Source organism: Acipenser ruthenus, chromosome 14, assembly GCF_902713425.1.
Source record: "Acipenser ruthenus chromosome 14, fAciRut3.2 maternal haplotype, whole genome shotgun sequence".
In the NCBI taxonomy this organism is placed as follows: domain Eukaryota; kingdom Metazoa; phylum Chordata; class Actinopteri; order Acipenseriformes; family Acipenseridae; genus Acipenser; species Acipenser ruthenus.
Window position 1 is genome coordinate 483,631 of NC_081202.1, and position 26,730 is coordinate 510,360.

The window sequence follows — 26,730 nt, forward strand, 5'->3', positions numbered from 1 at the left end:
CCCCCTGCACACCCTGCAGTGATCCTCTATCCCTCTGCACACCCTGCAGTGATCCGCTATCCCCCCTGCACACCCTGCAGTGATCCTCTATCCCCCTGCACACCCTGCAGTGATCCTCTATCCCTCTGCACACCCTGCAGTGATCCGCTATCCCCCCTGCACGCCCTGCAGTGATCCTCTATCCCTCTGCACACCCTGCAGTGATCCTCTATCCCTCTGCACACCCTGCAGTGATCCGCTATCCCCCCTGCACACCCTGCAGTGATCCTCTATCCCTCTGCACACCCTGCAGTGATCCTCTATCCCTCTGTACGCCCTGCATTGATCCCCTCTGCACACCCTGCAGTGATCCCCTCTGCACACACACCCTGCAGTGATCCTCTATCCCTCTGCACACCCTGCAGTGATCCCCTCAGTGTTGTGTACGCTCACTGTTTCAGTGTTGTGTTTGAACCTCAGGCTGTCCTTGTATTTTATATCCCAGTTAGACTGTTTGTATCCACTCAGGTTACACTGGACCCTGTTTCTATTCCTGTGTGTTTGTATGAGGAGCCTGTCAGCTCCCAGTGCTGGGAAACACACTACAGAGCAGAAAAGAGACACACATGGCTTTATTGGAACAGCAACAGCTTGTACCATAGACAAAACAATGCTGTTTTATAAGCACAGAAATAAGCACAGTTAAATAGATACCTACTGAATATAAAAATAAGGAGTTCTGTATTTCACTATATTACATCTCCAAGCTAAGGACTGCATACGGTTAGCTGGTTGTTACAACATTGCAGGTTCAGACACTGATGTTAGTGAAACCTCCCCTGTGTTGTTAGAAGCAGGGGGGGCTGCTTGAGCAGCTAAATATCATGTGAGTAATATTTATATAACGCTACAATCTGTTCAGGGTAAAACCCACGTTGAGTTCAGGACCATTCAGCTGCTCTGGGTTGGCTGGACTTCACAGAAAGAGAGGCTAATCTGAGAGCCAGTCAGACTCCCCCTCCCTCTTCATTGTGCCATCTGCACCACCACTGCCTTCCACGCCTTGTCCTTGTCGAAGTCCTTCATGGTGCCATTGGGAACCTGGAAGAGGAAGGCCAGGTAAGCAGCATGTCCATCCTCAACACGCTTTCACTGAACTGCACCCGACTGCCCAGCCGAGTCCGGCTCCCCCAGCCACGCCTGCCTGTCAGTGCAGCATCGTGTGAGAGAAGCAGGTATTGAACACATACAGGGGCAGGGATTCCCTAACCATGTGAGAGGGGCAGCTACACAGGGGCAGAGATTCCCTAATCATGTGAGAGGGGCAGCTACACAGGGGCAGGGATACCCTAGCCATGTGAGAGGGGCAGCTACACAGGGGCAGGGATTCCCTAGCCATGTGAGAGGGGCAGCTACACAGGGGCAGAGATTCCCTAATCATGTGAGAGGGGCAGCTACACAGGGGCAAGGATTCCCTAATCATGTGAGAGGGGCAACTACACAGGGGCAAGGATTCCCTAACCATGTGAGAGGGGCAGCTACACAGGGGCAAGGATTCCTTAACCATGTGAGAGGGGCAGCTACACAGGGGCAGGGATTCCCTAACCATGTGAGAGGGGCAGCTACACAGGGGCAAGGATTCCCTAACCATGTGAGAGGGGCAGCTACACAGGGGCAGGGATTCCCTAACCATGTGAGAGGGGCAGCTACACAGGGGCAGGGATTCAGTAGCAGTGAGAGAGGGGCAGCTACACAGGCAGGGATTCAATAGCCATGTGAGAGGGGCAGGTACACAGGGGCAAGGATTCCCTAACCATGTGAGAGGGGCAGCTACACAGGGGCAGGGATTCAGTAGCAGTGAGAGAGGGGCAGCTACACAGGCAGGGATTCAGTAGCCATGTGAGAGGGGCAGGGATTCAGTAGCAGTGAGAGAGGGGCGGGTATTCAGTAGCAGTGAGAGAGGGGCGGGTGTTCAGTAGCAGTGAGAGAGGGGCGGGTGTTCAGTAGCAGTGAGAGAGGGGCGGGTGTTCAGTAGCAGTGAGAGAGGGGCGGGTGTTCAGTAGCAGTGAGAGAGGGGCGGGTGTTCAGTAGCAGTGAGAGAGGGGCGGGTGTTCAGTAGCAGTGAGGGAGGGGCGGGTGTTCAGTAGCAGTGAGAGGGGCGGGTGTTCAGTAGCAGTGAGAGAGGGGCGGGTGTTCAGTAGCAGTGAGAGAGGGGCGGGTGTTCAGTAGCAGTGAGAGAGGGGCGGGTGTTCAGTAGCAGTGAGAGAGGGGCGGGTGTTCAGTAGCAGTGAGAGAGGGGCGGGTGTTCAGTAGCAGTGAGGGAGGGGCGGGTATTCAGTAGCAGTGAGAGAGGGGCGGGTGTTCAGTAGCAGTGAGAGGGGCGGGTGTTCAGTAGCAGTGAGAGAGGGGCGGGTGTTCAGTAGCAGTGAGAGAGGGGCGGGTGTTCAGTAGCAGTGAGGGAGGGGCGGGTGTTCAGTAGCAGTGAGAGAGGGGCGGGTGTTCAGTAGCAGTGAGAGAGGGGCGGGTGTTCAGTAGCAGTGAGGGAGGGGCGGGTGTTCAGTAGCAGTGAGGGAGGGGCGGGTGTTCAGTAGCAGTGAGAGAGGGGCGGGTGTTCAGTAGCAGTGAGAGAGGGGCGGGTGTTCAGTAGCAGTGAGAGAGGGGCGGGTGTTCAGTAGCAGTGAGAGAGGGGCAGGTACACGGGGCAGGTATTCAGTAGCAGTTCACTGTACCTCTGTGGGCTGGGGCTCGTGCTGTATGAAGGGGCCGCTGCTCCAGCTGGGTTGGGCCAGGCGGAGCTCAGTCTTGTAGGCGACACAGTGGATCACAGTCGCCAAAGTGAGGAACGCCTGGATCAGCAGCAGCACCATCAGGATTAGCAGCAGCACGTCGTAGGATTGCTGACGATTACAAAACACACTCAGTTGTGGAATACACAGTGCTGCTGTTACACTGACCACACTGGTATTTCTGAACCAGTGAACATGATTAGGAGTTTGGGTCTGTAATACAGCGCAGTCCAGCACTGAAACTAAGAAACGAAACATGTCAGAAATGACAGTAAGTTCAGCAACTGCAGCTCCAGACTAAAACGGTATGGTCAGAGTTCCTACTGGAGGCTGTGCAGGCGTTCAGTTGGTCCCATGGGCTGAGGGGTCAGGCTGGGAGAAAGCAGGGTCAGAGCAGGGCTCACCTTGGCAGCAGGCAGCTCGTGGTGGAAGATGTTAATGAAGCTCATGATGCTGACGGACAGGTACCCCGAGGCAGAGAAGAGCAGCGGGGAGGTGACACTGCCGATAGCAATCAGTACCTCCACCTGCAGAGCAGCAGGGCAGCACAGAGAACATTAGAGACCAGCACAGGGCTGTTATACAACATTAGAGACCAGCACAGGGCTGTTATACAACATTAGAGACCAGCACAGGGCTGTTATACAACATTAGAGACCAGCACAGGGCTGTTATACAACATTAGAGACCATCGCAGGGCTGTTATACAACATTAGAGACCAGTGCAGGGCTGTTATACAACATTAGAGACCAGCACAGGGCTGTTATACAACATTAGAGACCAGCGCAGGGCTGTTATACAACATTAGAGACCAGCGCAGGGCTGTTATACAACATTAGAGACCAGCGCAGGGCTGTTATACAACATTAGAGGGGGGTGGTATTGAGAGTCGTGTTCAGTCTGAGTGATGCTCTGTTGATACAGTGTTTAGATAAGTGGTATTTTGTGACTCCGTGGGGGGTGGTATTGAGAGCCGTGTTCAGTCTGAGTGATGCTCTGTTGATACAGTGTTTAGATAAGTGGTATTTTGTGACTCCGAGGGGGGTGGTATTGAGAGCCGTGTTCAGTCTGAGTGATGCTCTGTTGATACAGTGTTTAGATAAGTGGTATTTTGTGACTCCGAGGGGGGTGGTATTGAGAGCCGTGTTCAGTCTGAGTGATGCTCTGTTGATACAGTGTTTAGATAAGTGGTATTTTGTGACTCCGTGGGGGGTGGTATTGAGAGCCGTGTTCAGTCTGAGTGATGCTCTGTTGATACAGTGTTTAGATAAGTGGTATTTTGTGACTCCGAGGGGGATGGTATTGAGAGCCGTGTTCAGTCTGAGTGATGCTCTGTTGATACAGTGTTTAGATAAGTGGTATTTTGTGACTCCGAGGGGGGTGGTATTGAGAGCCGTGTTCAGTCTGAGTGATGCTCTGTTGATACAGTGTTTAGATAAGTGGTATTTTGTGACTCCGAGGGGGGTGGTCTTGAGAGCCGTGTTCAGTCTGAGTGATGCTCTGTTGATACAGTGTTTAGATAAGTGGTATTTTGTGACTCCGAGGGGGGTGGTATTGAGAGCCGTGTTCAGTCTGAGTGATGCTCTGTTGATACAGTGTTTAGATAAGTGGTATTTTGTGACTCCGAGGGGGGTGGTATTGAGAGCCGTGTTCAGTCTGAGTGATGCTCTATTGCAGCGTACTCAGCGGTTCTGTTCTGGGATCACTTACCAGACACTTGTTGGGATACTCTGCTGCTACATGGCTGGCAATGGCACTCGGGAAACACTGCAGACAGAGGGCCAGCAGGTTAGTAGTCACATCAACAACAGAATTACATCCCTGCTATTAACTCATATTGTTCTGCTTTGCCTGTGAGAAAATCATCTCCTTAGACTGAGCGCTAACACTGCCCTGTCTTGTACTCTGAGCTCTAACACTGTCCTGTACACTGAGCTCTAACACTGTCCTGTACTCTGAGCTCTAACACTGTCCTGTACACTGAGCTCTAACACTGTCCTGTACACTGAGCTCTAACACTGTCTTGTACTCTGAGCTCTAACACTGTCCTGTACACTGAGCTCTAACACTGTCCTGTACTCTGAGCTCTAACACTGTCCTGTACTCTGAGCGCTAACACTGTCCTGTACACTGAGCTCTAACACTGTCCTGTACTCTGAGCTCTAACACTGTCCTGTACTCTGAGCGCTAACACTGTCCTGTACTCTTGAGCTCTAACACGGTCCCGTACTCTGAGCTCTAACACTGTCCTGTACACTGAGCTCTAACACTGTCCTGTACACTGAGCTCTAACACTGCCCTGTACTCTGAGCTCTAACACTGTCCTGTACACTGAGCTCTAACACTGTCCTGTACACTGAGCTCTAACACTGTCCTGTACACTGAGCTCTAACACTGCCCTGTACTCTGAGCTCTAACACTGCCCTGTACTCTGAGCTCTAACACTGTCCTGTACTCTGAGCTCTAACACTGTCCTGTACACTGAGCTCTAACACTGTCCTGTACACTGAGCTCTAACACTGTCCTGTACACTGAGCTCTAACACTGTCCTGTCCTGTACACTGAGCTCTAACACTGTCCTGTACTCTGAGCTCTAACACTGTCCTGTACACTGAGCTCTAACACTGTCCTGTCCTGTACTCTGAGCGCTAACACTGTCCTGTCCTGTTCTCTGAGCGCTAACACTGCCCTGTACTCTGAGCTCTAACACTGTCCTGTACACTGAGCTCTAACACTGTCCTGTACTCTGAGCTCTAACACTGTCCTGTACTCTGAGCTCTAACACTGTCCTGTCCTGTTCTCTGAGCTCTAACACTGTCCTGTACTCTGAGCTCTAACACTGTCTTGTACTCTGAGCTCTAACACTGTCCTGTCCTGTACTCTGAGCTCTAACACTGTCCTGTCCTGTACTCTGAGCTCTAACACTGTCCTGTCCTGTACTCTGAGCTCTAACACTGTCCTGTCCTGTACTCTGAGCTCTAACACTGTCTTGTACTCTGAGCTCTAACACTGTCCTGTCCTGTACTCTGAGCTCTAACACTGTCCTGTCCTGTACTCTGAGCTCTAACACTGTCCTGTCCTGTACTCTGAGCTCTAACACTGTCCTGTCCTGTACTCTGAGCTCTAACACGGTCCCGTACTCTGAGCTCTAACACTGTCCTATACACTGAACTCTAACACTGTCCTATACACTGAACTCTAACACTGTCCTGTACACTGAGCTCTAACACTGTCCCGTACTCTGAGCTCTAATACTGTCCTGTACACTGTTCTGTCTAGTACACTGCACTGGCGTGCTTTTGCGGTACTCACAGCCACTAGTATCCAGAAGAAGGTGGCAGACAGGTAGGGTCCCGGGACCAGAACATCCGTATTGAGGGCGATGATCCCACCAAACACAGCTGAGATCCCCACTATCAATTCAATCACCTTGCAAGGACAGAGACAGGGAAGAGAGTATATGATAAATGTGTTCAAACAAAACTCCAGAAACTCCAGTATCTATACAGACCCCACACTCCAGTATCTATACAGGACTCACACTCCAGTGTCTATACAGGACTCACACTCCAGTATCTATACAGGACTCACACTCCAGTATCTATACAGACCCCACACTCCAGTATCTATACAGGACTCACACTCCAGTATCTATACAGGACCCCACAGTCCAGTATCTATACAGGACCCCACACTCCAGTATCTATACAGGACTCACACTCCAGTATCTATACAGACTCCACACTCCAGTATCTATACAGGACTCACACTCCAGTATCTATACAGACCCCACACTCCAGTATCTATACAGGACTCACACTCCAGTATCTATACAGGACTCACACTCCAGTATCTATACAGGACTCACACTCCAGTATCTATACAGACTCCACACTCCAGTATCTATACAGGACTCACACTCCAGTATCTATACAGGACTCACACTCCAGTATCTATACAGGACCCCACACTCCAGTATCTATACAGGACTCACACTCCAGTGTCTATACAGGACTCACACTCCAGTATCTATACAGGACCCCACACTCCAGTATCTATACAGACCCCACACTCCAGTATCTATACAGACCCCACACTCCAGTATCTATACAGACCCCACACTCCAGTATCTATACAGGACTCACACTCCAGTATCTATACAGGACTCACATTCCAGTGTCTATACAGACCCCACACTCCAGTGTCTATACAGACCCCACACTCCACTATCTATACAGACCCCACACTCCAATATCTATACAGGACTCACACTCCAGTATCTATACAGGACTCACACTCCAGTATCTATACAGACCCCACACTCCAGTATCTATACAGGACCCCACACTCCAGTATCTATACAGGACTCACACTCCAGTATCTATACAGGACTCACATTCCAGTGTCTATACAGGACCCCACACTCCAGTATCTATACAGACCCCACACTCCAGTATCTATACAGACCCCACACTCCAGTATCTATACAGGACCCCACACTCCAGTATCTATACAGGACTCACACTCCAGTATCTATACAGGACTCACATTCCAGTGTCTATACAGACCCCACACTCCAGTGTCTATACAGACCCCACACTCCACTATCTATACAGACCCCACACTCCAATATCTATACAGGACTCACACTCCAGTATCTATACAGGACTCACACTCCAGTATCTATACAGACCCCACACTCCAGTATCTATACAGGACCCCACACTCCAGTATCTATACAGGACTCACACTCCAGTATCTATACAGGACTCACATTCCAGTGTCTATACAGACCCCACACTCCAGTGTCTATACAGACCCCACACTCCAGTATCTATACAGACTCCACACTCCAGTATCTATACAGGACTCACACTCCAGTATCTATACAGGACTCACACTCCAGTATCTATACAGGACCCCACACTCCAGTATCTATACAGGACTCACACTCCAGTGTCTATACAGGACTCACACTCCAGTATCTATACAAGACACACACTCCAGTATCTATACAGACCCCACACTCCAGTATCTATACAGACCCCACACTCCAGTATCTATACAGACCCCACACTCCAGTATCTATACAGACCCCACACTCCAGTATCTATACAGACTCCACACTCCAGTATCTATACAGACCCCACACTCCAGTATCTATACAGGACTCACACTCCAGTATCTATACAGGACTCACACTCCAGTATCTATACAGACCCCACACTCCAGTATCTATACAGGACTCACACTCCAGTATCTATACAGACCCCACACTCCAGTGTCTATACAGACCCCACACTCCAGTATCTATACAGACCCCACACTCCAGTATCTATACAGGACTCCACACTCCAGTATCTATACAGGACTCACACTCCAGTATCTATACAGACTCCACACTCCAGTGTCTATACAGGACTCACACTCCAGTATCTATACAGACCCCACACTCCAGTATCTATACAGACCCCACACTCCAGTATCTATACAGACCCCACACTCCAGTATCTATACAGACCCCACACTCCAGTATCTATACAGGACCCCACACTCCAGTATCTATACAGGACTCACACTCATTCCCGATTCATTACTCACAGAGTAGGACTTGAGGATGCGCGTGGGGAAGATGATGGGGTTCAAGAAGCCAGAGTCACAGGCGTGAGGCTGAAACACAAAGAGAAAGAGGTGACTGCAGGTATCATGACTGTTCTCACTCTACTGCTCCTACAGGACTGGAGGATTACTACAGCAGCTTAGTGTATTACACGAAGGGCTTTGGAAACCTGAGTGGAATGAAGTGAAGTGAATCACTGAGCCAGGGAGAGGGGAGGAGTCAGTGAATCACTGAGCCAGGGAGAGGGGAGGAGTCAGTGAATCACTGTGAGCCAGGGAGAGGGAGGAGTCAGTGAATCACTGTGAGCCAGGGAGAGGGGAGGAGTCAGTGAATCACTGAGCCAGGGAGAGGGGAGGAGTCAGTGAATCACTGTGAGCCAGGGAGAGGGGAGGAGTCAGTGAATCACTGTGAGCCAGGGAGAGGGGAGGAGTCAGTGAATCACTGTGAGCCAGGGAGAGGGGAGGAGTCAGTGAATCACTGTGAGCCAGGGAGAGGGGAGGAGTCAGTGAATCACTGTGAGCCAGGGAGAGGGGAGGAGTCAGTGAATCACTGAGCCAGGGAGAGGGGAGGATGGTGTGAGTGAGGCAGTCAGGGAGAGAGAGGGATGGAATCAGTGAAGAAGGGAGGATGGTGTGACGGAGGGGCGGATTCTACCTTCCTGCGGATGCAGCACTCCTCAGAGGAGCGGGCAGAGAGGATCACGGTGCTCGCCATCAGGATCTCCAGCAGGATCAATAAGATCAGGTTGAAATTGATCTGGAGAGAGGGGGAAAGGAGAGGAGCAAGAGGGGGAGCGAGAGGGGGAGCGAGAGGGGGAAGGGGATGCATATTCAAATATATATACAATTTGATTCATAATATTGTACTTTTGAATATTGTTTTCAATAAACCAAGGGGTGTAGTGTTGTGGACACACATACTCTTTCTTTCTCTCATGCACATATAGACAGAACACTCCCACTCACTCCCTCACACACTCACACTCCCCCTCCCCCTCACACACTCACACTCACACACACTCCCTCACACACTCACACTCCCTCAAACACTCACACTCACACTCCCTCTCACACTCACACTCCCCCTCACACACTCACACTCACTCCCTCACACACTCACACTCACACTCCCCCTCCCCCTCACTCCCTCACACTCCCCCTCCCCCTCACTCCCTCACACACTCACACTCACACTCCCCCTCCCCCTCACTCCCTCACACTCCCCCTCCCCCTCACTCCCTCACACACTCACACTCCCCCTCACTCCCTCACACACTCACACTCACTCACACTCCCCCTCACTCCCTCTCACACTCACACTCCCCCTCCCCCTCACTCCCTCTCACACTCACACTCCCCCTCCCCCTCACTCCCTCTCACACTCACACTCCCCCTCCCCCTCACTCCCTCACACTCCCCCTCCCCCTCACTCCCTCACACACTCACACTCCCCCTCACTCCCTCACACACTCACACTCACACTCACACTCCCCCTCACTCCCTCTCACACTCACACTCCCCCTCACTCCCTCACACACTCACACTCACACTCCCCCTCCCCCTCACTCCCTCTCACACTCACACTCCCCCTCACTCCCTCTCACACTCACACTCCCCCTCCCCCTCACTCCCTCTCACACTCACACTCCCCCTCCCCCTCACTCCCTCTCACACTCACACTCCCCCTCCCCCTCACTCCCTCACACTCCCCCTCCCCCTCACTCCCTCACACACTCACACTCCCCCTCACTCCCTCACACACTCACACTCACACTCACACTCCCCCTCACTCCCTCTCACACTCACACTCACACTCACTCCCTCACACACTCACACTCCCCCTCCCCCTCACTCCCTCACACACTCACACCCCCCCTCCCCCTCACTCCCTCACACACACACTCCCCCTCACTCCCTCACACACTCCCCCTCCCCCTCACTCCCTCACACACTCACACTCCCCCTCCCCCTCACTCCCTCACACACTCACACTCCCCCTCACTCCCTCACACACAGCAGGACTCTCAGTGATGCTCACATTGATGGCTGTTGGGTTCAGCACCAGTTTGCAGCCGAACCACACCAGGCAGGTTGTCGTGACAGCGAACGCCGACACAAACATGACCTGGTAATCGGAGACCTGCCAGAGACAAAGACACACCCCTTCAGAGCTGCGCCTCAATCTGCATTCTCATTGGATAATACAGATCAGTCAGAGCCACTCCCACTGGACCTCAGTAAAGAGGAAAGCAAACCTACCACAGTCCTCCCATTCCTCGCGATCGCGAAGCTCACCACAGCAACAGGAATGCTCTGCAAGACAAGGGGAATAATGAAGCTGCAGGAATCAGACAGACACTGATTCCTGTGTAAACGGGATTCATTCAGGGGAGCAGCAGAGATCACTGAACTATAACTAGTACCCTGTTAGTTCATTCATTCAGAGCAGCAGAGATCACTGAACTATAACTAGTACCCTGTTAATTCCTTCATTCAGAGCAGCAGAGATCACTGAACTATAACTAGTACCCTGTTAGTTCATTCATTCAGAGCAGCAGAGATCACTGAACTATAACTAGTACCCTGTTAGTTCATTCAATCAGAGCAGCAGAGATCACTGAACTATAACTAGTACCCTGTTAGTTCATTCATTCAGAGCAGCAGAGATCACTGAACTATAACTAGTACCCTGTTAGTTCATTCAATCAGAGCAGCAGAGATCACTGAACTATAACTAGTACCCTGTTAGTTCATTCATTCAGAGCAGCAGAGATCACTGAACTATAACTAGTACCCTGTTAGTTCATTCAATCAGAGCAGCAGAGATCACTGAACTATAACTAGTACCCTGTTAGTTCATTCAATCAGAGCAGCAGAGATCACTGAACTATAACTAGTACCCTGTTAGTTCATTCATTCAGAGCAGCAGAGATCACTGAACTATAACTAGTACCCTGTTAATTCCTTCATTCAGAGCAGCAGAGATCACTGAACTATAACTAGTACCCTGTTAGTTCATTCATTCAGAGCAGCAGAGATCACTGAACTATAACTAGTACCCTGTTAGTTCATTCAATCAGAGCAGCAGAGATCACTGAACTATAACTAGTACCCTGTTAGTTCATTCATTCAGAGCAGCAGAGATCACTGAACTATAACTAGTACCCTGTTAGTTCATTCAATCAGAGCAGCAGAGATCACTGAACTATAACTAGTACCCTGTTAGTTCATTCATTCAGAGCAGCAGAGATCACTGAACTATAACTAGTACCCTGTTAGTTCATTCATTCAGAGCAGCAGAGATCACTGAACTATAACTAGTACCCTGTTAATTCCTTCATTCAGAGCAGCAGAGATCACTGAACTATAACTAGTACCCTGTTAGTTCATTCATTCAGAGCAGCAGAGATCACTGAACTATAACTAGTACCCTGTTAGTTCATTCAATCAGAGCAGCAGAGATCACTGAACTATAACTAGTACCCTGTTAGTTCATTCATTCAGAGCAGCAGAGATCACTGAACTATAACTAGTACCCTGTTAGTTCATTCAATCAGAGCAGCAGAGATCACTGAACTATAACTAGTACCCTGTTAGTTCATTCATTCAGAGCAGCAGAGATCACTGAACTATAACTAGTACCCTGTTAGTTCATTCAATCAGAGCAGCAGAGATCACTGAACTATAACTAGTACCCTGTTAGTTCATTCAATCAGAGCAGCAGAGATCACTGAACTATAACTAGTACCCTGTTAGTTCATTCATTCAGAGCAGCAGAGATCACTGAACTATAACTAGTACCCTGTTAATTCCTTCATTCAGAGCAGCAGAGATCACTGAACTATAACTAGTACCCTGTTAGTTCATTCATTCAGAGCAGCAGAGATCACTGAACTATAACTAGTACCCTGTTAGTTCATTCAATCAGAGCAGCAGAGATCACTGAACTATAACTAGTACCCTGTTAGTTCATTCATTCAGAGCAGCAGAGATCACTGAACTATAACTAGTACCCTGTTAGTTCATTCAATCAGAGCAGCAGAGATCACTGAACTATAACTAGTACCCTGTTAGTTCATTCATTCAGAGCAGCAGAGATCACTGAACTATAACTAGTACCCTGTTAGTTCATTCATTCAGAGCAGCAGAGATCACTGAACTATAACTAGTACCCTGTTAGTTCATTCATTCAGAGCAGCAGAGATCACTGAACTATAACTAGTACCCTGTTAGTTCATTCATTCAGAGCAGCAGAGATCACTGAACTATAACTAGTACCCTGTTAGTTCATTCATTCAGAGCAGCAGAGATCACTGAACTATAACTAGTACCCTGTTAGTTCATTCATTCAGAGCAGCAGAGATCACTGAACTATAACTAGTACCCTGTTAGTTCATTCAATCAGAGCAGCAGAGATCACTGAACTATAACTAGTACCCTGTTAGTTCATTCAATCAGAGCAGCAGAGATCACTGAACTATAACTAGTACCCTGTTAGTTCATTCAATCAGAGCAGCAGAGATCACTGAACTATAACTAGTACCCTGTTAGTTCATTCATTCAGAGCAGCAGAGATCACTGAACTATAACTAGTACCCTGTTAGTTCATTCAATCAGAGCAGCAGAGATCACTGAACTATAACTAGTACCCTGTTAGTTCATTCAATCAGAGCAGCAGAGATCACTGAACTATAACTAGTACCCTGTTAGTTCATTCATTCAGAGCAGCAGAGATCACTGAACTATAACTAGTACCCTGTTAGTTCATTCAATCAGAGCAGCAGAGATCACTGAACTATAACTAGTACCCTGTTAGTTCATTCATTCAGAGCAGCAGAGATCACTGAACTATAACTAGTACCCTGTTAGTTCATTCAATCAGAGCAGCAGAGATCACTGAACTATAACTAGTACCCTGTTAGTTCATTCATTCAGAGCAGCAGAGATCACTGAACTATAACTAGTACCCTGTTAGTTCATTCATTCAGAGCAGCAGAGATCACTGAACTATAACTAGTACCCTGTTAGTTCTGGATTCACAGAGCAACAATCAATGGCCCTTTGGGTGCCGCAGACCTGCTCTGCTCAATGAACTCGGAGATGAGCCTCCATGCTGACTGAAGACAATAGGAGGCAATAGAGTTCTGCAAATCATAGGCTATGTGGAACAAGTCATCTGCTATCATACTATACCTAGCTCCTGTACACCTGGTGCTGAGTCCTGGCTGTATGGCAAAGCCTATTGCTGAGTCACCCCAGGGGCACAGAGGTCTCTATGTGTTATCAGGGCTTCTCTGTTGTATCCACCTCCACCCCCAGCCTGCAGAACCCCAGTAGGACTGTAGAGGGTGCTTACTGAACCTGCGGCACAGCGGAGGTAATCCATGGCAGCTGGAAACACGTTCCCCAGGTAGAGAGAGAAGCCAGCCGTGATCAGGACACTGCTCTGAAACATAGACAGGCACTTTAGACAGCTTCCAGCAGGGGGAGCCCCTCGCCTGATTCACACATAAGAACATAAGAAAGTTTACAAACGAGAGGAGGCCATTCGGCCGTCTTGCTCATTTGGTTGTTAGTAGCTTGTTTGATCCCAGAATCTCATCAAGCAGCTTCTTGAAGGATCCCAGGGTGTCAGCCTCAACAACATTACTGGGGAGTTGGTTCCAGACCCTCACAATTCTCTGTGTAAAAAAGTGCCTCCTATTTTCTGTTCTGAATGCCCCTTTATCTAATCTTCATTTGTGACCCCTGGTCCTTGTTTCTTTTTTTAGGTCAAAAAAGTCCCCCGGGTCAAGATTTCCATTACACGAGAGTAGATGTTAAAACTTCATGCTGATTTGAACTCGGCTCTCGCCAAGATAAGCACCAACTAAGACGTAGCTTTACAGTAAACTAATGTGATCCATATGTGTCTCCATCCATTTACGTTTCCTTCCATATGATGATGTAGATATCCTTCTGTCTGGTGTTAATGGCTGAAGTGTAATGCTGGCTCCAGGGATCAGCTTATTTTGCCTCCCTGGCGCATCAGCACACACGACGGCTGCGATGCTGGCTCCGGGGATCAACCAAAGTGCGGCCTCCCCAGCGCATCAGCATGACAACCGTCTGGATTGAGCTAAGTAGGGTACATCTCTGGGGTTTTCAAGTGGGCACCTTCCATCCTCAGTGTTTCGTCGACTAGCCCACGACACCTCAAGAGGGCTCGACGGTGATTCTGGCGTCCCAGCATCACCCCCCTCCGTCCCCCACTCAACTCAGCCCAGCTTACTTACCTGTCCCCAGCCAGAATCTTTCCGTCTCAACCACAGCCAGTTGCTGCTCCTCTCTGCTGCTTCAGATAAGTTCTTCACTGTGCGACGCAACTCTTGGCCACTGAATCCGACGTCTCTGAGAAACCGGGTTGTAGAGTGTGCCACAAATCCTCGACAACCCACTTCCACTGGGTAAACCCGAACTCTCCATCCTCGCTGTTCCGCTTCAGTGGCTAGTTGAGCATACCGCAGTTTCTTCCTCTCATACGCCTCATCTACAGCGTCCTCCCATGGCACTGTTAACTCTACCAGGTGAACAAGGCGTGCTGATCCAGACCACAAGACAATATCTGGTCGAAGGTTAGTGGTGGCAATCTCAGGTGGAAAAATAAGCCGTTGACCAACATCTGCCAGCATATTCCAGTCTCTAGCAGCTTCCAGTTGTCCTGGGCGAGGATTGGTTTTAACACCTTTTCTTGGTGGTTGCTCTCCTGGGCGGAGGAATGTTGTCTTTTGTGTGTAATGTTTTGATGGAACAGGTGGCAACTTATTGGTCATGTTACGCTTGTCTTCCAATGCTAAGGCCAAACATCGCAGCACCTGGTCATGGCGCCAAGTAAACCGTCCTTGGCTAAGAGCCACCTTACATCCTGTCAAAATGTGCCTTAATGTTGCAGGTGATGAACACAAAGGACATGAGGGATCCTCTCCTACCCAGAGGTTTAGGTTCTGTGGTGATGGGAGAACATCATATGTTGACCTGATGAGGAAACTGATCCTGCTCTGTTCCATTGACCATAGGTCTTGCCAGCCAATCTTGCGTTGTTCCACACTCTCCCATCTCATCCATTCTCCCTGTTTGGCCTGGGAAATGGCCTTTATACACCTCATCCTCTCCTCCTGCTTCTGCACCTCGTTGACTACCAGCTTCCTTCTTTGAGCTGGGGCCGCCTTGTGCCATGTAGGAGGAGTTGAACTGAAACCAAGACCCCCTCTTCCATGCTGAACTTGCCCCATGATATCACCAATTCGAAGGGCAGCCTTTGCATCTTCCACAGCTTTCTTTGCCGCCCACTTTCTTCCAGTTTTCAACACAGGTGCTGCCTCCCTTACGCATTTATCGCGTGACTCTACTAATGTCATTTCCAGTCTGACCTTGGCGCACTTAAACTCCTCGGTTAGAGCAGAGACTGGTAGCTGCAGTATTCCTTTACCATAAAGTCCCACTCTGCTGAGGCAGCGTGGAACTCCCAACCATTTCCTGATGTATGAACTGATTAAAGCTTCCAGCTTCTCTACTGTTGTCAAAGAAACCTCGTACACAGTCAGTGGCCACAGCAACCTCGGCAGTAGACCAAACTGAAAGCACCAGAGTTTTAGTTTACCTGGTAGTGCGCAGCTGTCTATGCTCTTCAACCCTTCCACTGCTTGTTGTCTAACTTCTCCCACACGAACTGTGTCCTTTAGATCCCCGTCGTACCATCTCCCAAGACTCTTCACTGGCTTCTCAGACACTGTTGGTATTGCCTCACCATTAATGAAGAATGTTTTATCTACTACTTTGCCTTTAATTATAGAGATGCTCCTTGATTTAGTGGGCTTGAATTGCATTCGTGCCCATTCAATGTTATTGGTTAATTTGCCCAATAATCGATTAGTGCAGGCTACTGTTGTAGTCATGGTTGTCATGTCATCCATGTATGCTCGAATTGGTGGTAGTCGCATTCCAGAAGCCAAGCGCTCTCCTCCTACTACCCATTTTGATGCCCTAATGATTACTTCCATTGCCATGGTAAAAGCCAGTGGAGAAATGGTGCATCCTGCCATTATTCCAACCTCTAGGCATTGCCATGTAGTGCTGAATTCTGAAGTTGAAAAACTGAATTGCAAATCTCCAAAATAGGCTTTTACTAAATTTGTTATTGTCATCGGTACACTGAAAAAATCAAATGCTGCCCAAAGTAGTTCATGTGGCACTGAACCATATGCATTAGCCAAATCCAGGAATGTCACATGGAGCTCCTTCCTCTCCTTTTTAGCTGATTGAATTTGTTGCCAGATCACATTGATGTGTTCTAAGCAACCTGGGAAACCTGGAATGCCCGCTTTTTGTATTGAAGTGTCAATGAAGCAGTTCTTTAATAGGTAAGCTGACAATCTCTGAGCAATAATGCTGAAGAAAATCTTGCCTTCTACGTTTAATAGGGAAATGGGACGAAACTGACTGATGCTTGTAGAATCTTTTTCTTTAGGTATAAAGACTCCACCTGCTCGGCGCCATGCTCTTGGTACAACCTGTTTTTCCCATGCCACTTTCATCAATTTCCACAGAATTCGTAGAACTCCTGAAGCACTCTTGTACACTCTGTACGGAACTCCATTAGGCCCTGGAGATGATGAAGCCCTTGCTTTTTTCACAGCTTGCTCTATTTCTTTCCACTTAGGTGCACAGTCCTCCATTTGGTATTCTGGTGGATTGATAGGTGGGATGTCTGACGGAATTGACATAGGCTCCTGCCTTTTTGAATCTGTATGTGTTTCCTCCAAATATCTCTCCAGCTCAACCTTAGATGCTTTTAGTGTGCCATTCTTCTCACTGGTGAATAACTTCTTTACAAATTTGAATGGGTCTTTATAAAAGTTAGCTCTCGCACGCTCCTTCTTTTTGTAGCGTTTCCGTAGGCGCTCAGCTCTGCGCAATGTTGCAAGCTTATCTTTTATGACCCTTTGTAAGAGATTGAGTCCCTCCTTCTGACTTTGTTCTGCTCTTCTCCATTGGTTCCTCAGCTGTCTCCTTTCTCTAACTAAGCGTTCAATCTCCTGCTGCCGTCTAGACTTTCCAGGAATAGTTTGTACTTTTTCCTTCCTTTTTTCAACTCCAAACCTCTCACTTCCATATGCGTAGATGATGTCCCCAAATTTATCCAGCTTCTTTTCAACTGTTCCACTTAATCTTTCCAATGCAACGCAGAGATCTGTGTTTACTGTGTCCCATGCAGTTTTCTCACAAGCTCTTGGCCATTTAACTCCAGGCTTGTGCCCGTTGAGGTTCTTTTCTCTCTTATGCTGGTTTGTCTGACCGGGTTCACAAGGATCATTAGGTTCATCACTAACTGTGTCCATGCAAGTCCTCCTCACATCTATGACAGGGGTGCTGATATCCTGCGAACTGTGGTTTGCTTCCTGTCGCTGGATTTCATTCGACTGACTTGACTGACTTCGTAAGAAGTACTGATCAATGCGAGGCCCTTGTCCCTTCTTCCTCAAGCATTTCATTCTCCCTTGATGAATCTTCAAACCCCTGACCGTTGTCGCCTTGCTCCAGCCGCAGACACTCTCAACATTCTCAATACCTTTTAATATTTTGAATGCTTGAATCAGATCGCCGTGTAGTCTTCTTTGTTCAAGACTGAATAGATTCAATTATTTTAGCCTGTCTGCATACGACATGCCTTTTAAACCCGGGATAATTCTGGCCGCTCTTCTTTGCACTCTTTCTAGAGCAGCAATATCCTTTTTGTAACGAGGTGACCAGAACTGAACACAATATTCTAGGTGAGGTCTTACTAATGCATTGTAGAGTTTTAACATTACTTCCCTTGATTTAAATTCAACACTTCTCACAATATATCCGAGCATCTTGTTGGCCTTTTTTATAGCTTCCCCACATTGTCTAGATGAAGACATTTCCGAGTCAACATAAACTCCTAGGTCTTTTTCATAGATTCCTTCTTCAATTTCAGTATCTTCCATATGATATTTATAATGCACATTTTTATTGCCTGCGTGCAATAAACTTTCTTATGTTCTTATGTGTTTGTGTCTGTGTTTTTTGTGTCTGTGTTTGAGTGTCTGTGTTTGAGAGTGTGTGTTTGAGTGTCTGTGTTTGTGTGTGAGTGTCTGTGTTTGTGTGTGTGTGTGTTGTGTGTGTGTCTGTGTTGGAGTGTGTGTGTGTTTGAGTGTGTGTGTGTGTTGGAGTGTGTGTGTTGGAGTGTGTGTGTGTTGGAGTGTGTGTCTGTGTTGGAGTGTCTGTGTTTGTGTGTGTGTTTGAGTGTGTGTGTGTTTGAGTGTGTGTCTGTGTTGGAGTGTGTTGTGTGTTGTGTGTGTGTGTCTGTGTTGGAGTGTGTGTGTGTTTGAGTGTGTGTCTGTGTTGGAGTGTCTGTGTTTGTGTGTGTGTCTGAGTGTGTGTCTGTGTTGGTGTGTGTTGTGTGTTGTGTGTGTGTCTGTGTTGGAGTGTGTGTGTGTTTGAGTGTCTGTGTTGGTGTGTGTTTGAGTGTCTGCTGGTGTGTGTGTGTGTTTGAGTGTGTGTGTGTGTTGAAGTGTCTGTGTTGGAGTGTGTGTCTGTGTTGGAGTGTGTGTCTGTGTTGGAGTGTGTGTGTGTGTGTGTGTGTCTGTGTTTTTGTGTGTGTGTGTGTGTGTGTTTGAGTGTCTGTGTTGGTGTGTGTGTGTTGAAGTGTCTGTGTTGGAGTGTGTGTCTGTGTTTTTGTGTGTGTGTGGAAGGCGGGGTACAGAGTCAGAAGCTGCCCCCGTGTTAACCCACCCCGATGAGGATGCTGAAGAGCCAGGCTCGGTAGCTCAAGCAGGAGGGGAATCTGTCTGCGAGCTGCAGGTCGCTGGCCTTCACCTCCACAGAGTAGCTGCTGTTCTCCTGCCGGCTTCCACGCTCCAGCGTCGGCATCCTGTCATAAGAGAACTCCTCCCGCGATCCATCCTCCCGAGTCATCTCAGCACGCACCTGACTGAGAGGAGAGAGGAGAGGGGGGGGGCTTACAGACAGGTACTGTACACCTGGAGAGAGGGGGGGTTACAGACAGGTACTGTACACCTGGAGAGAGGAGAGAGGAGAGAAGGGGGGCTTACAGACAGGTACTGTACACCTGGAGAGAGGAGAGAGGAGAGAAGGGGGGCTTACAGACAGGTACTGTACACCTGGAGAGAGGAGAGAGGAGAGAAGGGGGGCTTACAGACAGGTACTGTACACCTGGAGAGAGGGGGGGTTACAGACAGGTACTGTACACCTGGAGAGAGGAGAGAGGAGAGAAGGGGGGCTTACAGACAGGTACTGTACACCTGGAGAGAGGGGAGGTTACAGACAGGTACTGTACACCTGGAGAGAGGGGGAGCTTACAGACAGGTACTGTACACCTGGAGAGAGGAGAGAGGAGAGAGGGGGTTACAGACAGGCACTGTACACCTGGAGAGAGGAGAGAGGAGAGAAGGGGGGCTTACAGACAGGCACTGTACACCTGGAGAGAGGGGGGGTTACAGACAGGTACTGTACACCTGGAGAGAGGAGAGAGGAGAGAGGGGGGTTACAGACAGGTACTGTACACCTGGAGAGAGGAGAGAGGAGAGAGGGGGGTTACAGACAGGTACTGTACACCTGGAGAGAGGGGGGGTTACAGACAGGTACTGTACACCTGGAGAGAGGAGAGAGGAGAGAGGGGGTTACAGACAGGCACTGTACACCTGGAGAGAGGAGAGAGGAGAGAGGGGGGTTACAGACAGGTACTGTACACCTGGAGAGAGGAGAGAGGAGAGAGGGGGGTTACAGACAGGTACTGTACACCTGGAGAGAGGGGGCTTACAGACAGGTACTGTACACCTGGAGAGAGGAGAGAGGAGAGAGGGGGGTTACAGACAGGTACTGTACACCTGGAGAGAGGGGGGGTTACAGACAGGCACTGTACACCTGGAGAGAGGAGAGAGGAGAGAGGAGAGAGGGGGCTTACAGACAGGCACTGTACACCTGGAGAGAGGGGGGTTTACAGACAGGCACTGTACACCTGGAGAGAGGGGGGTTACAGACAGGTACTGTACACCTGGAGAGAGGAGAGAGGGGGGGCTTACAGACAGGCACTGTACACCTGGAGAGAGGGGGGGTTACAGACAGGCACTGTACACCTGGAGAGAGGAGAGAGGAGAGAGGGGGGTTACAGACAGGTACTGTACACCTGGAGAGAGGGGAGGTTACAGACAGGTACTGTACACCTGGAGAGAGGGGGGTTACAGACAGGCACTGTACACCTGGAGAGAGGAGAGAGGAGAGAGGGGGGTTACAGACAGGTACTGTACACCTGGAGAGAGGAGAGAGGAGAGAGGGGGGTTACAGACAGGTACTGTACACCTGGAGAGAGGGGGGGTTACAGACAGGCACTGTACACCTGGAGAGAGGAGAGAGGAGAGGGGGGGGGCTTACAGACAGGCACTGTACACCTGGAGAGAGGAGAGGTTACAGACAGGCACTGTACACCTGGAGAGAGGGGGGTTACAGACAGGCACTGTACACCTGGAGAGAGGGGGGTTACAGACAGGTACTGTACACCTGGAGAGAGGGGGGTTACAGACAGGCACTGTACACCTGGAGAGAGGAGATGTGCTGTCCTCATGAGTCATCTCAGCATGCACCTGACTGAGGGGAGAGAAGAGAGAGGGGAGAGGGGAGAGAAAAAAGGAGAGAGGGGAGAGGAGAGAGGGGAGAGGGGAGAGGGGAGAGGGGAGAGGGGAGAGGAGAGAGGAGAGAGGGGGGTTACAGACAGGTTCTGTACACCTGGAGAGAGGAGAGAGGGGAGAGAGGAGAGAGGAGAGAGGGGAGAGGAGAGAGAAGAGAGGAGAGGGTAGAGGAGGAGGAAAGGAGGGGAGACGCTTGCCAAGTCTGAGGAATGTTTCAGATTCCACAGGGCATCATACCAATAATTATGTATTAAATAATTCCATAGTTAATGAATACATTTATAGTTGAGGAAATCAAAGCAGTGTGAGTGATAGAGTATAACAGGAAGTATAAAATGCTTATGTAACATGAAGTCACAGCACTTTCATAAGCCAAATAAACACACACCAGCACAGACGCCAGGAGCAGAGAACCCCCTCCATGTGACCCCAGAGAATGACGTCTGCACTGAACCCCCTCCATGTGACCCCAGAGAATGACATCTGCACTGAACCCCCTCCATGTGACCTCAGAGAATGACGTCTGCGCTGAACCCCCTCCATGTGACCTCAGAGAATGACGTCTGCGCTGAACCCCCTCCATGTGACCTCAGAGAATGACGTCTGCAGTGTGATCAGGAGCTATCACCTCTAATCCTTACCCTATCACCTCACAAACACAACAGTAATAAATCATAAGAAGAGTGGCAGCTGCTGCGTATGATAATAACGAGCATGGCAGTGCCATTCATCCCCTCCACATTCAGAACATAAGAACATAAGAAGAACATAAGGAAGTTTGCAAACAAGAGGAGGCCATTCGGCCCATCTTGCTCGTTTGGTTGTTAGTAGCTTATTGATCCCAGAATCTCATCAAGCAGCTTCTTGAAGGATCCCAGGGTGTCAGCTTCAACAACATTACTGGGGAGTTGGTTCCAGACCCTCACAATTCTCTGTGTAAAAAAGTGCCTCCTATTTTCTGTTCTGAATGCCCCTTTATCTAATCTCCATTTGTGACCCCTGGTCCTTGTTTCTTTTTTCAGGTCAAAGAAGTCCCCTGGGTTGACATTGTCAATACCTTTTAGGATTTTGAATGTTTGAATCAGATCGCCGCGTAGTCTTCTTTGTTCAAGACTGAATAGATTCAATTATTTTAGCCTGTCTGCAGACGACATGCCTTTTAAACCCGGGATAATTCTGGCCGCTCTTCTTTGCACTCTTTCTAGAGCAGCAATATCCTTTTTGTAGCGAAGTGACCAGAACTGAACACAATATTCTAGGTGAGGTCTTACTAAAGCATTGTAAAGTTTTAACATTACTTCCCTTGATTTTAAATTCAACACTTTTCACAATATATCCGAGCATCTTGTTGGCCTTTTTTATAGCTTCCCCACATTGTCTAGATGAAGACATTTCTGAGTCAACATAAACTCCTAGGTCTTTTTCATAGTTCCCTTCTTCAATTTCACTATCTCCCATATGATATTTATAATGCACATTTTTATTGCCTGCATGCAATACTTTACACTTTTCTCTATTAAATGTCATTTGCCATGTGACTGCCCAGTTCTGAATGTTGTCTAGATCATTTTGAATGACCTTTGCTGCTTCAACAGTGTTTGCCACTCCTCCTATTTTTGTGTCGTCTGCAAATTTAACAAGTTTGCTTACTATACCAGAATCTAAATCATTAATGTTGATTAGGAATAGCAGAGGACCTAATACTGATCCCTGTGGTACACCACTGGTTACCTCACTCCACTTTGAGGTTTCTCCTCTAATCAGTACTTTCTGTTTTCTACCTGTTAACCACTCCCTAATCCATGTGCATGCATCTCCTCAGATCCCTACTGCGTTCAGTTTGAGAATCAATCTTTTATGCAGGACTTTGTCAAAAGCTTTCTGGAAATCTAAATAGACCATGTCGTATGCTTTGCAGTTATCCATTTTCAATGTTGCATCCTCAAAAAAGTCAAGTAGGTTAGTTAGACACGATCTCCCTTTCCTAAAACCATGCTGGCTGTCTCCCCAGGATATTGTTACCATATAGGTAATTTTCCATTTTGGATCTTATTATCGTTTCCATAAGTTTACATATAATAGAAGTCAGGCTTATTGTTCTGTAGTTACCTGGTTCGGTTTTGTCTCCCTTTTTGTGGATTGGTATTACGTTTGCTATTTTCCAGTCTGTCGGTACAACCCCTGTGTCAAGAGACTGTTGCATGATCTTGGTTAGCGGTTTGTAAATAACTTCTTTCATTTCTTTTATTTTTTTTAATTGATCTATTAAGTCATTTTGGCCATTTTGTTTTAGATTTAGATTTGTCTACTTTTGAGATGTAATTGTTTTGTGCCTCTAGTACTACATTTTTAAAAACAGCCATTCTTTTTCTGTGGATGTTTTCTCTATTTTACTCCAATCTACTTCTGTTAGTCTCCGTTTCATACCTTCATAGTTAGTTATTCTAAAATTGTAAACCTTAGCTTTAGTCGCATCCAGTTCAAGACTCTTGTACTAGCCTACAGATGCCTTGACCAGACTGCACCCAGCTACCTCCAGACCCTCATCTCTCCCTACACCCCCACTCGACCTCTCCACTCCGCCTGCACTAGAAGACTAGCTCTACCTCCGCTACGCTCCCCTGCCTCCAGAGCCCGCTCCTTCTCCACCCTTGCTCCGCAGTGGTGGAATGACCTTCCTACAGATGTCAGGACTGCCCAGTCCCTGACCACTTTCCGGCGCCTCCTTAAGACTCACCTCTTCAAACAGCACCTGTAGAACTCCTCTGTTTGTATCCTGGGACACTATCACCCTTCATGTAAATGTGCTTTATTTTGCTCTTATCTGCCCCCTATTTTACTGCATTTAATCCTGTACTTCAGAATACTGTAATCTGCAAAGTGTTTAACCTGTAGTACTTTGTATTTAATCACATCCTGATGTAACTATCACTATTTAATCATATCCTGATGTAACTATCACTATTATCTGCTGCATTATTGAATTGTGGTTTGTCACACTTGTACTTTGCTTGAACAAAAGTTATTGTATTTCTTGCTCTTATTGTATTACTTGTATTGTAACACTTGAAATGTATTTGCTTACGATTGTAAGTCGCCCTACACGCATTTCGAATGTCATTGTATAACAGATTATTTTTCTCAGCGTCTGAATTTGGCAGTCTATAGCATGCTCCTATTATTATGCCCTTTGAATTTGTGTCCATTATTCTGACCCATATTGATTCTGCATTGTGTTCTTTGTCCTGATTTAACACCTGGGCTTGAAGACTATTTCTTATGTATAGCACTACCCCTCTGCCTCTTCTGTCCTGCCTGTCTTTCCTATATAGTATGTACCCACTAATATTATATTCGTCTCCATCACTCTCAGACAACCAAGTTTCTGTAACACCTATCACATCGTAGTTACTTGTTAGTGCAGTAGCTTCAAGTTCTAACATTTTGTTTCTGAGACTTCTAGCATTAAGATAAATACATTTAATAGTTGTCTTACCTGAGTTGTTGCCCTTGTTTTGATGTGGTCTCCCTTCTGTTTTTTTGTTTTCTCCCCCCTTCCTTTCTAGTTTAAATGCTTCTGTACCGCCTGAAGGATCCTTTCTCCGAGGTGATTGGTTCCCTTTCTGTTTAAGTGCAGTCCGTCCCACCTGTATAGATAGTCCTTGTTGTAGAAAGTGCTCCAATGTTCAAGAAAGGTGAAGCCTTCCTGTGTGCACCACGATTTCAGCCATGCATTTTGATTTTGTATTTCCAGCTGTCCATATGGTCCTTTGCAAGGTGCCGGCAGTATCCCAGAAAATACCACAGTTTTGATCTTGTCTTTTAATTTCCTTCCTAGCTCTCTGAATTTGTTTTGCAGGGATCTTGGCCTGTCACTTCCAATGTTGTTTGTACCGATGTGGACGACTACTACCGGGTTGTCTCCTGTTCGTTCAAGGAGCCTGTCCACATTCTCAGTGATGTGCTTGACTGAGGCTCCTGGAAGGCAGCACACTGTTGTAGTAAGGGGGTCCAAACTGCGAACTGAACTTGCTGTGTTTCTCGTATGGAGTTCCCAACAATCATGACCTCCCTTCTTTTTGCTGCCTGGCCAGCACTGTTTATAGGGTCCTGGATGTTGTTTCTTTCATTCCCTTGATGTTGGTTTTGGTCATCTAAATGTTGAAGTGGCTCAAATGTGTTGGCTGTCTGGATTTCTGGTGGTTGTGTTTGATGAAGTTTCTTTTTTTCTCTGCTTCTGCCTATCTGAACCCAGCTGTTTCAACTCTCTTCCATCTCCCTGGTGTCTTTCAGTCTGCTAGGGGTGCAGACTTCCATGAATTGTGGGTGTGTCAGCTCCTCAAGCTCCTGTTGCTGTCTCATTTCCTCCAGCTCCATTTCTAGCATACTTACTTGCTGAAGCAAGTCCTGGATCGTGCAGCACTTTACACACACTTGGTTGAGCTCTGCTGGGTTTTCTCAGATTTCCCACATCATGCAGGTGTCACAGTTACTGGCTTGAAGGCCATGTTATTATTATTATTCTTTTTTGTAAGTTTCACTCTAGTTTCTGCAGCTGTCAATCTGCTTTCAAACTGCTTCTAACTGCTCTGCACTTTTAAACGATGAGCGTCTCACACGATGTCGCTCCCACCAGTGAGTGCAGTCAGGTAGCTGTACAATTACTGCAGTGCTTTATAATCCCACTTCAACACACACACACACAATCAGTCAGGTAGATACTGTGAATCATTAACACATCACCACTGGAAAGGTTTTTAACAACAGCACAAGCCTCAATTATAGTTAATACAGCGCCATGGAAACCTGCAATATAACTTGCTGAGTTCAAATGGAAAGGAATCTGTGCCCTGGGACAAAGGCTTCATTCATTTGGCCCAGTCTGAATCTGGCACTGACCCAACAATAATGTATTTTAAACTTCAGCAAACTTAACAAAAGCATTGATCAGATACAGAGCAAAAACTAGGCCTTTCTAACCAAAGCAAACATGCGCACTTCTCAATTCACCGGCCAGCTCTGCATTACAGGACTTTTGCTTTCCTGTCTCTAAGAACTCCTCGAAACTTCTGCAGCCCTGGAGATGAGAAACGGTGCCTTCCTCCATCTAAGCTCTGGAGGGGGGCCAGAGAACCGGAACTGTCCAGGTACTGTTCCATTGTCTGTATTGCAGCCCCTGCCTCTACCTGAGCTTCCCCTGCAGCCCCTGCCTCTACCTGAGCTTCCCCTGCAGCCCCTGCCTCTACCTGAGCTTCCCCTGCAGCCCCTGCCTCTACCTGAGCTTCCCCTGCAGCCCCTGCCTCTACCTGAGCTTCCCCTGCAGCCCCTGCCTCTACCTGAGCTTCCCCTGCAGCCCCTGCCTCTACCTGAGCCCCGCTGTCACATGTTATATTCACCTGCTGCTCATTGCTGCTGTGTCCGCTGCTGCACAGATGCAGGTGAAGCACTCACTGGGCACAGGGAGCTGCTGTTTGAGGAGTCCCTGATGTGTCTTCTGTGCAAAGGGAGGCTCAGCTCTGAAGCTACAGCAAACTCTGCGTCACACCGTCTTTAGAAAGTTTGGAACAGGATCTATTCAGCCTGAGAACAAAAAGCCCAGCGAACAACATGTTCCTGTGCCAGAGAGGGCATGCCTGCT

General features: G+C 48.1%; 1 protein-coding gene across 3 annotated transcripts; it reads right to left on the minus strand.

Moving 5' to 3' along the window:
• Positions 1 to 593: 593 nt before the first annotated feature.
• On the minus strand, positions 594 to 26,710 carry LOC131697373 (membrane protein MLC1-like). 3 transcript variants are annotated; one of them, XM_058985458.1, is made up of 12 exons: positions 26,489 to 26,703; positions 19,180 to 19,378; positions 13,742 to 13,831; positions 10,645 to 10,698; positions 10,424 to 10,525; positions 9,041 to 9,142; positions 8,368 to 8,436; positions 6,079 to 6,195; positions 4,477 to 4,533; positions 3,170 to 3,292; positions 2,709 to 2,876; positions 594 to 1,080 (listed from the first exon to the last, which is right to left on the minus strand). In XM_058985458.1, exons 1-12 carry the CDS (start codon positions 26,497 to 26,499, stop codon positions 1,006 to 1,008), a joined length of 1,167 nt encoding a protein of 388 aa, XP_058841441.1. In that variant the 5' UTR covers positions 26,500 to 26,703; the 3' UTR covers positions 594 to 1,005. The 3 variants fall into 3 exon arrangements, with proteins under 3 accessions (XP_058841441.1, XP_058841442.1, XP_058841443.1); XM_058985459.1 differs by lacking the exon at positions 26,489 to 26,703 and adding an exon at positions 24,589 to 26,339; XM_058985460.1 differs by lacking the exon at positions 9,041 to 9,142 and having other exon boundaries at positions 26,489 to 26,710.
• Between the last annotated feature and the right edge of the window lie 20 nt (positions 26,711 to 26,730).